This window comes from Diplotaxodon limnothrissa, linkage group LG2 (genome assembly GCF_057381915.1).
Source record: "Diplotaxodon limnothrissa isolate DT_005_m linkage group LG2, D_limnothrissa_male_GT1.1, whole genome shotgun sequence".
Taxonomy (NCBI): domain Eukaryota; kingdom Metazoa; phylum Chordata; class Actinopteri; order Cichliformes; family Cichlidae; genus Diplotaxodon; species Diplotaxodon limnothrissa.
In genome coordinates this window covers 24,399,634-24,413,196 of record NC_140597.1, presented here as the reverse complement: position 1 = coordinate 24,413,196, position 13,563 = coordinate 24,399,634, and the positions used below count along the sequence as shown (strand labels likewise).

Below are 13,563 nucleotides of genomic sequence, written 5' to 3'. Positions count from 1 at the left end.
TGAGCAGAGCGGAAACAGACAAGACTGAATAGACCCTTACAGATAAAAACCCAACAGAAAAGGATAAAAGTGCCTCAGAGCTGTTGCATCTGACATGGCGCCACAGCTGGGGACATACATCTAATCTGTCTGCAGTGATTATGTTGATTTGGGAGGCACCACAACAACTAAATCTTGTTGGTCACAGAAAGTTTTATACTGCTTTGGCTCCACATAGACAATGCATCTTACCTAATTTGCTTCTTATCCGAACACTTAAATATTAGAAAACGAAAAAGTTACAGAGAGAACGAGAAGGAGAGGGAGAAGGGCAGAACCCCAACATTTGTATTGTGCTTTAATATTATTCATAGACTCTCTGATGGCAGAGTTGTGGATCCCCAGCTGAATACAAATTGAGTATTGCCGCAAAAAAAGGTGAAGCTGGGTAAAATCGGGAACATTGAAATATCCACATTTCCAGGGCAGCTGTATAAATGCAGTCGCTTTGCATTTATGTTCGTTTTTCACCCTGTCAGATACATACCTGGTAGATATGTATCCTCACACAACCACACCACCATGGATAACCAGAAGATGAGCTGAAATGTGTTGAGCTGAGTATGAAGCAAAGCACCAGTCTGAACAGTGTGTGTGAGGGCTGTGCTTTAGCATGTATAGGTGTTTGTGTGTGTGTACCTCGGCTCCCTCTCTTGCCCATGCTGGGTTCCTTGGCCTCGGCCATCCAGTTATATTCGGGAGGCATGGAAACGGGTCTGAGGTCACCTGGAAGTACCAATCATCAATCAGATAGTCTGCTATGGGGGAGGAACTGGAGGTGGGGTGTTTTGCAGGACGCAGCGACTAAGAGACAGAGTGGGACACAGCTGGTGGGGCAGACAGGTGGGAGCGAAGGTGTGTGCAGGTAGGGGGTTGGGCAGACTCTCGGGGGACTTACACAGCTTGCAAGGCGAGTGTCGAGTAAGGCCCCGTAATTAGGCTGAATTTATATTTTGTTGTCACTTAATTTCATTCATATTTCAACAAAGCTTGACGGTGTCTTGAGTCACTCATTTCTTTATATTTTGCTTCCAAGGAGTCAGATTTTTGTGCAATTTTTAAAAGTGGCCTTGAGCAATAGTTCTCCAGCCTTTCTTGAGGTCTATCAAAGTTTTTCTTAGGACTTCGGCTGCTTTGTCAATCATTTGCAGTCCAGTACTGATACCTGAAAACGTGCGAGATCCTTCCTGCCGATGCCAAACAATGTTGGCCACAAATATTCTGTAAACAACACAACCCTGCTGGGTGACTCACGATGCCATCTCACAGCAGTGTGGGGCCAAGCTGGTGGCCATCATGAGGAGGAGGTCTCAGGCGTTTGTGCGTGTGTTCGGTTTATCCACAGCTACTGAGGCCCCCCTTTGTTAAACGAATAAACTGTTAAATTGCCACTATCTCAGACTTTAATCATCCAATCCAAGAAACGACACCAAACGAGAATCAGTAGCAGAATAAACTGTTTCCCCGTTTAAGGGTTAATAAACATGTTTCATAATAGTATAAGATTTATTGTCATCCACTGAAAAACCGTAGAAACTCAGCTATATTCAGCGGCAGGTATTCCAGGATGTGGCAGTTGAAAGCTGGGTTTATAGCTTTACATGTCACTTTGCGCAACCTGTGCATAACAAGGCAAAAAACCACGAGGATGCTCCTGGTTGTGCTTGAAACCTTGAACTCTAACCGAACACAGCTAACAGTATCACAGGTCACTTTCTTTCACCAGTGATGACAGCTCAGTTTGAAGCAAAAATTTTATGTTTTCTTCCTACAAAAATCGAGGTCCACGGTGAGATCACAAAGTGCACAGTGCAGAAGAGACAAAACAAACATCGATCTAAAAATAGCAGCTGCACTGGAAGTGGCCCAGAGGTGCACGAGAAGATGACTTTGAAAGGGAAACTGATTAAATTCAAATCAGGCATGTTGTCTGTTCATAATGCCATGGTCCTGCAACTTCATTTAGCAATCCCCTCTCTTTGCCTTTGGAGGTATAGAAAATGCTAGCATATTCCACTATAGTATAGATATCCATGCTAGCATGTTAGCTGCTATTGACATTGCTAAAGTATATACTGTTGCACTCATGTCTGACATGACAGGTATTTTTTTAACCCATCATTTCTTTCTCAGCCACCATCCTGGTAAAGATTTGTCATGCTGTTTTGCCTGGCACAAAACGACACATGAAACATACGAGGACATTCTTGCATATGTAATCGCTAATATTAGTTTTATTTTGCCACTGTGCTCTCAGACTGCCTCGCTAAAGAGATGATAAAGTAATGTTGCCTTCTGACTCAGCTTCAATGACCCTCATCCTGCATGCCATATAGCTGTGCCTGAATAAACTCAGAGGAAGGGTGCATTACAGGAAGCTTTGGAAGTGATCTGGAACGAGGGTGGACACAGGTGGTGGGGCAGACAGGGAGCTGGAGACAGTTTATTTGGATTGACTGTTTGGCGTGTGATTTTGTTTTGCTTTTGGCACATGTGTCCGCCGGAAAATGACACAAAGGAGCAGAGCCATGAAGCGGGTGATGAACAAACATATAAGGAGGAGCTCTGAGAGCATGGTGAAAAGAAAAGGTGAGAGAGCTTGTGGGAGAAAGCATGATTTTTTTTTCCATTACAAACACAGACCCAGGGCCATTCCTGCTCCATCCATGCCGCCTGGTCACGCTTGACCTCTTACCGTGGGTAGGGGTCTTATCTCGCCGACGAACCCCCGTATTGCGACCCCTGTCATAGTCAGGTCCCGGCGGTCCATCTCCTTCCAGCAAGGAGAAGTACTGACCGCTGTCCTGGTCCAGGTAGTAACTGACCGCCTCTGAACCTTTAGAGCCCGACTGGGAGCTAACGCTGTAGCGGCTGATGTCGTCACATGACATCAGACCCATCTCCTCCCTGGGGAGAGACAGCACAGCTTGTCATCACCGCTGTCATGAGTGTACTCATCATCGTTGTATCATAATAATCAATGTAATGGTCATCATCAGACATCTGCCTGTGTGTGAGGCTGACCTGGTGCTATAGAGTCCGGAAACAGGAGAGAGGATATAGACGTCCTGCATGCTGGGGGCATCCATTTTGGACATGCCCAAAGTTCCACCGGGTGTAGGTGAGGTGCTGGTGGGGCTGGTCGGGACCGGCTGAAGAGAGAGAACAGAAGAACAGAGAGAAAGGACGAGTCTTTAATGGGAGGATGGTGAGGGATCTCAGAGCACAACCTGCAGTAAGTGAGCATTAGAGCTTTCCCTGCTTCACAGAAAAACAAACAAGCACACAGTTTACGGTCCTACAAGGGAATGGAGCCTTTTATTTGTGATATCCTGCTCGCGCTGCACCTGGCATTTGTTTTAAGAGCGAATCACAAACAAGAGCGTTATCTCCACACCGCTGTCATGTCGCCTATGTTGTTTTTCCCTTTTTAAATACCTGCCTACCCCAAGTTCAGTCACTTCACCACCCTGTCATTTTGTCTCAAGCCTCTTCGTTCACACAGGCCTCTCCACGTCTGTTCCCATGACAACCCCTCCTTCTCCCATGCTCTCTTTGCTCTTCCTCGGTTCTCACCCCTCTGTAAACCCCTCCCTGCATCCCGTGCCACAAGAAAAAGCGGGGACAGAGGGAAAGTAGTGTAGCCTCCTACCTATGCTTGACTCAAGGACACCCATTTGTTACGGAGTCCTCCGTGAGGAGAGGATGCCTCACCTCTGATGTCACTGCGACTCAGTCCAAGTTTATAAACAAATTATATTAATTCTCAGACAAAACAGTCGGGGGTGGCAAATGCTTAGCTCGTGCCGCCACCCCTCCACCCCTGAGGAAGAGGCTTACAGATTTAGAAAAATGAAGTGTTTTACTGTCAGAGGAGTACGCTCCATTTTAGACGGAGACGACACAAGTGAAGACAGATAAACAGATATGAAGCCTGAGCAACGGCAAAGTGGGCAGTGCTCCCATTACGAAAGCCCGTGGTTTCATCATTTCATCAGCAGCGTATTAATCAAATTCATTTCATATTCCAAACTTTCCATCCTCTCCTCTCCCCTCTCTCTCCCTCGCCTCTATCCCCCAGGCTGCCTCTGTCTTCCTCTTCTCTCTCCCGCACAGCCCTCCACTCGTAAAGGCAGCTTACAGTAAGACGGCTTCACGATAAATAATGAAGGCGAGCTGGGAAGAGAACGACATGAGAGAGCAAATGAAATAGGACAAAGAGAGAAAGGGAAAGAGTGCTAGAGAGTGAGAGAGAGCACGAGAGACAAAGAGGGAAAGAGGTGGGGGAGCTGTGCAGTTTGGTGACTCGAACTGAGTCTGAAAACAGTAATTTAGTGATTACAGCCCACTGCTCCCTGCAAGGGAAAGGGATTGGGGGTAGAAGTAGGGAGAGATGGGAGTAACACAGCAGGAGAAATTCTAGTCTGTTAAAACAACACTTAAAGCATTTGACCCCCGCTGTGTCCACTCTAGACTACCTAAGAATCTACCACTAAAACCTTTCCCAGACCAATTTTCCTAGCCCCCCCCCACACACACACACGACAAAGTAAAGGCCTTAAACGCTTAAGAATGTTTCAAAAAAGGGGAGTTATTAAATTGAATGTTTTACCATTCCTTGGATTCTTTTACTGAGTTAAGTTCAGTGAGCCTGTAATTTTCAAGTCACAATAGGCCTTATCCACTGCAGACAATTTGGTGTGTTAGAGTATAAAAAGCGTCCATGTTTCACAGGAAGCCATGCCGTTTATCGTTCATCCGGATGTCAAACACTGCTGCACTGCCTGATATGTCAGAGTGTCGTTTCCTGCCTGTTCCTTGGTTGTAGACAAGTTTTTTTAAAAAGTGCTAATATAGTAAAATGCGACACCAAGCAGTCCTTTACAGTGAGACTGTGGAACTGGCCCAAAACAGGTGACGCCCACACTGGCACAAAAAGACACCTTGTGTGTAATTTCTGATATTACACACTTTAATGAAATGGCAGTATTTGACCCGGCTGAAATATCAGGAAAGTCACCTTTGGTGTATCAAAATAACAACATAATGCCATTGAATAAAGCTATGTAACGCCATATTCAACTCAATTCAGTTTTATTTATATAGATACTTCATATTGTGGGGTAAAGATCCTACAATAAAAAATGGCCTGTATTTGTATAGTGCTTTACTAGTCCCTAAGGACCCCAAAGCGCTTTACACATCCAGTCATTCACACACTGGTGATGGCAAGCTACGTTGTAGCCACAGCCACCCTGGGGCGCACTGACAGAGGCAAGGCTGCCGGACACTGGCGCCACCGGGCCCTCTGATCACCACCAGTAGGCAACAGGTGAAGTGTCTTGCCCAAGGACACAACGACCGAAACTATCCAAGCCGGGGCTTGAACCGGCAACCTTCCGATTACAAGGCAAACTCTTGAGCCACGATCGCCCCAGAGAGAAAACCCTAACAATCATATGACCCTCTATGAGCAAACACTTGGCAAAAGGAAAAAACTCCCTTTTAACAGGAAGAAACCTCCAGCAGAACCAGGCTCCCGGAGAGAGGACAGTTTAGATCTGCACTAACATTTCTGTTCGATCAGCACAATAAACATGTTTTGACTAGAACTAAACTGTCATCACACCTTCACATTTTCCACATGATGTGTAAATATCACACAAGTAATTTGTGTTCTTGATAACAATCAGTATGTTGACATACGTGAAATGTGCAGCAATTCTTTCACACCCGATAAACGTTAACATGAGGGTTCCCGATGGTTAGGGACAAATGCAATCGCATGGCAAGATGCTGTAAACAGACCAAACTTCAGTCACGAGAACAACTGAGCAACAACATGGGAATAGAGCAGCTGCAAGAGAATTGAACATTAATGAATCAATGATAGGGAAGTGGAGGAAGCAAGAAAAATGAGTTGAGTAAAGTTTGACTTATCTGACTGTTTTGTTTTGCTTAACGCGCCTTATAATCCGGTGCTCCTTATGGTCCGAAAAATACAGTACTAATCTAAACTTAAACTCAGCTATAACATTTACAGACAAATCTAAAATGTGCTGAAATAATAAACATTCAATCATAAGCACAGAAGTTATAAGCTACAGTGACTGATAAATAATGATAAATAAGCCATACTGTGACCCAGAGGGACACTCATGTCCACTTCATTATAGAAACCTGTTCAGCTGGTTGTTAATGCAAAAATCTATCTATCAGCCAATCACATGGCAGCAACTCAATGCATTTAGGAATTAGGCATGGTCAAGGTGCCCCGCTGAAGTTCAAATCAAGCATCAGAATGGGAAAGAAAAGTGATTTAAGTGACATTGAACCTGGCATGGCTGTTTATGCTACTCAAATAATCTCTTGTATACAACCAAGTTATACAGCAGAGCATCTCTGAACGCACAACACGTCGAGCATTGAAGCAGATGCCACTCTTTCAGCTAAGAACAAGCTATTGAGACTACAAATTGCACAGGCTCCCCAAACCTGGATAATTGAAGTTTGGAAAAATGCAGCCGGGTCTCATGAGTCTTGATTTCTGCTGCAACACTCGGAGTGGCAGGGACAGAATTTGGTGTGAAACAATGAGAAAACATGGATCCATCCTGCCTTGCATCAATGGTTCAGGCAGCTCATGGTTTAATAATATGAGAGATATTCTCCTGGCCCCTAACTATCAACTGAGCATTGTTTAAATGTCACAGCCCTATTTGAGGATTCTTGCTGACCATGTCTATCCCTTTGTGACAACAGTGTACCCATCTCCTGATGGCTGGATAACCCACCGTGTCAAAAAGCTCAAATGGATCCGTTTTTTGGGGGGATGCGGCGGACAGGATGTGCAAGAATCTGCTGCAAATGTTTTAAGCTATCATGTCAGTATGGCCCAATATCCCCCCCAGTATTAGCAAAGTGTACATAATGAAGTGGCCAGTGACTATATTTAAAGCAAGCCCATGTGGAAAAAATAGAAATGGCATATACCGATGTGTCAAATTAACAGTGTGACATTTGGAGAAATGTAATTATTTGCTTTAATGCCTCTAGTTAGATGAAGAGATTGATACCACTCATATGACTGCACTGAGTATGAAACTAGGAGCTGAAAACACCACACAGCACAATAACAGACCAAAAGAACGACTTGTGATTATTAAAAAAATAATAGAAATCAATAACTTCCCTCGCACTCAGCTAGCCAATCAATTAAGAGCTTCACTGCCAATACATGTTGCTCAAAATAGCAGGTTTTTATCAAGAGTAATGGTTTATATGTCTGAGCATGTAACAGGTTTGTGAAAGCAGGGTCACAGACAACGTGTGGCGCATGTGTGACCTGTGACGTGGATGCTCTCAGTAACACATACATGTTGCAGCAGCCCAGAAGACATTCATGCAAGAATGCACGCATGCGGTATGCATCATCACGGTAATCCTCGTGTTCTCTTTTAAAACCCTTTCACATGTAATGACAGTGAATCATCAAATTGCTTTTACTCCTTCCTGCTGCTCACAAACCGGCACACACATAGAAAGAACGAGAGAGAGAGCAAAGGAGAGAGATATGTCATTATTTAGTAGAATAAAAGACGTTGCCATGGAAGGATTTCGGGAGCTTGGAATCACATGATAACATGCCGAGATAAATTGTTTCCTTTGTGGATTCAGTTATAATCCAGCTGTACATTTGCCACATTTCAGCTAAACTTCGCAGCCCTTACAATTCATCCTCCAAAATTGAGCTCAGAGGTGCGAGTGCGCATGTCTTCTCTATGTGTGTTTGATTTGGAAGCGTGCATGTACAGTAATGCATCCAAAAACCAGCGCTTACACAGTGAAGTGACCCAGTTCCCTCGCCTCTCAAAGGAGCAACGGGTCCGATGACGGGGAATCATCTCTCCGCATGCATGCACAAACACATACAGTAACACACTTGCTCCGACACCCAGATGGACAAGCGTGCATGCGGCCAAGCTCAGCAATGTGCGCACACCCACCTCTCTCCACCGCACACACACACACACATGCTCACACACAAACAGGCTGTTTAGCAAGATATTTTGGATTCAGTGAATTATCTACAGTATTTGCTGAGTAGCAGCTCTTGTTTCAGAGCCAGTGGAGCTGCCTGTAGTTGCTTATGAATAATTAAGAGATCCAGTCTTTCTGAGAGAGAACAAAACTAAAACACTCCTTTCTTCTCTTCTCCAGCAGATATCTCTGCGCTCTGATCTGGGCCCCTCATGGCGCGTTTATGTCTAAGCAGTCCATCAGAGTAGAATTCCCACAATCCCCTGCTATTGCATAAATATAACAATAGGCTCCTGATGACAACTCGGGGGCCGTGATAACAAGGCAGCAACCTGGAAACGAGAAGAGTCTTTTACCTTGTTATGATCTTTCACCTTGTGGTGATGAAGTTGAGCGCTATTGCACATCGCTACCCAGAAGCTGCAAGTTCTGCATAAATATACACTTGCATGCATGCCACCTAATAATGCAGTTATATGCTCACAGAAAGCACAGAATAAAAAAGGAGCATACGAAAAAATAAAAACAAACAAAAAAAACCTCAAAAAGCTAAAGAGCAGCTGAACAGAGATCAAAGCATACATGTAGCATGTAAATGAATTAGCCTGATGCTGAGATAAAAATAGCAGCCGTGCAACACAGGATCTTGACAAAACATTTGGCGCTTCAGAGAGCACTCAGGCAGCATCAGACTAGCCCTCGCCTCACCCCTCCGTCCGTCTCGGCACAGCTCGTTCTTTCTGTGTGCCTAAATTGCTCAGTGATATTTCTGGGCGGCGAGTGACAGATTAACAAAGTATTTGCCCTTAAGTGAAATGTGTACACCCACTACGAGCTGCGAGACTTCAAACAGGCGTTCCACCTTTAAGATCTACAGTACATTAAAAATTTACTCGTCTTTGACAACGAGACGATCTCTGGGGCAAAGGTTGAATGAATCGGGACTAAAGTCTCAATAAATCTGAATGTGAGCAGGAGGGGAGTGGGATGGGGACCCCTCGGATGACCTTTTGTTGCCTAAACTCTTTCTCTCCAGCATAAAACTTTAGGCCACGTTGCGCTATTTACATCCTTTACACAAGATCGAAATAAAGTGCAGATTTAATTAGGTAGTTTACTCTCCACTGCTATGATTTTTTAGCATTATTGCTGTTTAACAAAAAAAAAGCAAGCCTTCTGTATGCCTAAATTCTCTTCAGGTTGAGCATTAGCTGCCTACGCATTTGTGAATGGCTTTGAACGCTGCCAGCAGTGTGGCAAATGGTAAAAAAGATTTCTTAAATGCTCAACGGAAGGACTGATACAAGGTCAATCAGGGAATAAGTTTCTTTTAAAACAATATTCGTTTAAAATGCCAGGAGCAGAATGCAGAGTGTGGGCAGTAAAAGCAAGAGTGAGAGTGAGTCAAAGATAGAAGTACTACACAGGTTACTACATGTGAATTTACACTGTAGCTGTCGAGTGTGCTGATAAGGATGCATGAGACTAAACAGAAGGGGAGTAATACAAGTAATACAAGTTTCTGACATCTCCGTTCACATTTTAGTCACAGTAATTCTTCAAACTGAGTCTGACCGTTTGTCTGGTCAGCATGCGAGACATTAATGCGTCTGTGAGTTGTGCTGGTGTTTACCTGCAGGCCCAGTGGTTTCCAGCGGACGTTCCTGAGCAGAGCTGGTGTGGAGCTCAGGGTGTTCTGGGGCCTTTTCTTCAGCGTGAGGATGACTCCACATGGGTCCTCTCTTAGAGCATTCACCAGGTTCTTCAGTTGCCAGCCCACCTGAGAAACACACATACCAGGCTCCCGAAACGACTGCTGCAAACTGCTACACAATGAATCAGGCTCATCTGAATCTGTTGTGGAAAACCACCATGCACAGCAGCAGATATAGGACTGACTGCTGCTGCAAACCACCACACACATGCTTTTGATACTGCTTGTCCAAAAGAGTGTATGTTTCTAGGACATATTATACATTTTTTTTTCCAGACAGAGAGTAATAATAGTATGAAAGAAATTATTAGAAAAGCCACTGGAGCAGCTCTAGTATACAGCTTAGACAAACCAGCATCCTGTGAGGAACTTCTGTTTTAAATGTCCAATAGATAGATATCATCACTGCCAGCCAGTTCCATTCATGTTATACACAAATATTCCCTACAAAGATAGAATTATCTAACATGCTAACTTCATACCTACCTAAATAGTACCTGCTAGCTTTCAAAATATCACCTGCTTTCACTCTCTGGTATGTCTGTCTTGTAAGATTTGTTAATGTGATTGGTCAAAATTGGTTAGTTGACACGCAGTGATGGACAGCTAAGTTTATTTTTCACTAGTGCCTGGCCTTATCCGAAAACTTTCCAAGCATGATTTCCAGCCAAGTTGACTTTCAGTCCGTTTTCTTCTGCACTCAGTGTCACAGGGTTGCTGTAGCCTATGCCAGCTGTCATAAGGCAAAAGGCAGGGTTGCCAGTTTGTGGCAGGGCTAACAAATTGAGACAGAAAAATTTTACAGTCACATTCACACCTATGGCCAATTTAGAATCCCCAATTAAACCAATATGCATTTTTACTGTGGAAGCAAGTCAGATTACCCGGAAAGAACCCACAGGTGTGCATGTAATACCATCTATAATAAACCTCTAATTTGCAATTTCTGAAACTAGTTACCAAATTAGTTTAGAGTTTGCTATTTAACTCAAAGCTAAAATTCGATGTAGTCTAATACAAGCACGTCTAACCTAAAAGGAAAAAATGTTCCGATTTAATAGTTGCAAACATACAAGCTGCAACACAGAGTGTTTGAATGCTAAACTTTGTAGCCTTAAGTAAAGCAAAAAACTGACCACAGTGGCCCCACTGGTCTAGAAGAAGTGTCATATTTAAATAGAGGGTTGCTTAGTCAGTATAGTTAGGCCTAAGGAATGCAGAAAAGAGAGAGAGAAAGGAGTGCTGACTGCAGCAATTCTGGCCGGCCTGTCTCCAGAGCTCGAAGTAGTCGTCAGGCCATTGATTGGCTACACTGGTCTCAGCCACTGTAAATGTCCGCAGAGGCCACATACACTCGCATGCACACTCAGCCACACACAGAGACAGAGCTGCTCTGACCTTATTCCTGACATAATGATGGCCTGTGTCGGCCTGTAGCGTCCACTTTCCCCCTCTCCAGTTCAGAGCTCTGAGTTCAGTCAGTGTTCAAATGCAGGAAGAGCCTGGGTCAAAGTGAGTTACTGCTGTCTGTTCTCTCCTGCCACTTAAACCAAAAAGGGGTTATTCCTGGACACACTAAAACTGGTGCCATTCATCTGTGCTGTAATTTACCAATGTGAACTGTTGAGCTCAAGCTCAAATCCTTGTGCGAGGGGTAAGGACATTTATCAAACAGAAGTGTGGAAACAAATAGTTCCTGTCATCTAAACACCTTCAAGCATCGAAAGCTAGCTTTGAATCTCTGGTCAGATTTTAAATCTTGTTTACGATACATTAATCAGCTCCTGATTTGAAATAAAAGTCGACTCATTTTAGACAAAGCTTTAAAGAGCTGTGTACGCTCACAGAACATTTACCATTTAAGCATTTTGGCCTCTTTTATAGTAGGAAAACTTCAACATGTTGGGACATTCTTGTCGTGCTTGGCTGCTGAGCTGATTGCTAGCAAACTGTTTAGCATGAAGTGATAACCACACAACAATTAGCCAAGCTTAGTGTAATCACTTGGGAAATGGTGGAAACAGGTAGCTCAAATCTGACAAAATGTAGAAAAAAACAAACAAAAAAAACCCCTTTATATCAGTGCTTCTGAAGTTTAACAATTAGTGCAATATCTTGTTTGTTGAAGCAAACGCTGCCCCCACCTGACTTAGCTATGCTAAGCTAATCCTGTCGTGTCTGTAGTTTTGAAGCTACATGAGTTGATAAGACTGTGGTTCGATTTCCTTTCCTTGATTTTTATGCAGCTAAACTGCGAGTGAGCTGAACTCGACTTTTATCAAGCTAAACTTTTGTTTCTTCCATGACTTTAAGCTCCACAGCAACATAGTGCATTGTAAACTACAAGGGCTCACACAGCTACTGGTAACCAGCCCAGTTTAGGTCTCCTCTCTTATCCAAATACACAGATAGCAAAGGGAAGCAGGGCGAGACCTACCAAAATAACAGAGCATAAACTGCTGCTGGAGAGCTTTTTTCAAATCCCAGGGGTCTTCATTATTTTCCCAGATGCTATTACCTCCACATAATTATGCTGCCTCTTCAAACAATCAGTTTTTTATTTGAGCAAATTCCACATTTTTCCTCAGAAAACGAGCTGAGCTAAAAAAAACAACTCCCTGTTTTGAAGTGAGTCTCCAAAAACCCTGATTCACAGACACGAAGGCAGCGTTGTTGCTTAATAGGCCTACATGATGATTCCATAATGTAACGGAATTTGTACGATCCATATTCACACTAATGTAATTTTAACTTTGAAGGCTGATAAGATGAACTTATCAATTGCTGTTGACAGTTACAGTTTACTGGTGGTGTGTATCCGTCTTTACTCTTTAGCAGCTCAATTTGGGATTGAACGAAGAGCTGTGTTGACTGGAGACTTCCCTCTGCTGTCTCTCCCCCCTCTTCTCTTTTTCTTTTATCCCCTTACTCTTCTCCCCAAGTCCCTCTTTACTTCCTCCTCCCTCCCACCAACTCTCCCAGCTCTGCCTCAGCATCTCAGCCTCCCCCAAATGCTTCAGCCCCCCCCCCACCGTACACGCACACACACCTCTGTTTCCCCCACTGCTTATCTCCTACCCCAGAGTGAGGTATCAGAGTGGTGAGGGTCTAGCTGAGGGAGTAATGAAGGGTTGGAGCTGAGAGCCTGGCAGGGTGCGATCTGCACCGTCACCCCGAGGAGAGAGAGACAGAGATAACACCTACCTCCCTCACATGTCAATCAGAACCGCTCCCAAGCCCCTGCATGCATGCTTTCGCATGAGCAACACCTATCAAGATGCACAAGGAAATTCATATGGGGAAAAAAGCAGACAAAAGACGTCTGCACACAGACACAACACTCCCTCCTTCAGAAAACTCATATAAACACTGGAACAAATTGTTTGTGCCCGAGCTGACAGCACAGGCAATAGATAGGCACGTTCAATCACATGCCCTCACAAGCCATCGTTCCATTTAAAATGGCTGCCCATTTCTCTGCTTTTCTCTGATGTGATGAGTTATAGGCAGAATACAGCTTTTCACATATGAAAGTGGAACATGGGCTCTCATTTCAAACAGGATGCCTCCTTCAGGGTTTTTTTTTTCTGACAATAGGAAGAAATTCCAGAAAGAGTGAGCAGATAATCACACTGGTCTGAATAAAGGTCTTCTAACAATTGCCCTATAATCTGCTCCTGCCTCTAGCCTAATTAGCCTATATAGCAACACAAGCACAGGACAGGAAGCACCATGGTGGCAGCAGTGGTGGTGCCGGCAGACATTATGTA

General features: G+C 44.0%; 1 protein-coding gene across 1 annotated transcript in view; it reads right to left on the bottom strand.

Annotated features, from left to right (window-relative positions):
* Positions 1-13,563, bottom strand: part of LOC146638476 (connector enhancer of kinase suppressor of ras 2) — a 69,625-nt gene that overhangs the window by 20,966 nt on the left and 35,096 nt on the right. Inside the window, exons 9-12 of the mRNA XM_085368747.1 lie at positions 9,713-9,859; positions 3,064-3,191; positions 2,735-2,946; positions 679-765 (exon numbers count right to left, since the gene is read on the bottom strand). Of these exons, the coding sequence (XP_085224873.1) occupies positions 679-765; positions 2,735-2,946; positions 3,064-3,191; positions 9,713-9,859 (574 nt within the window). The remainder of the gene's footprint in view (positions 1-678; positions 766-2,734; positions 2,947-3,063; positions 3,192-9,712; positions 9,860-13,563) is intronic.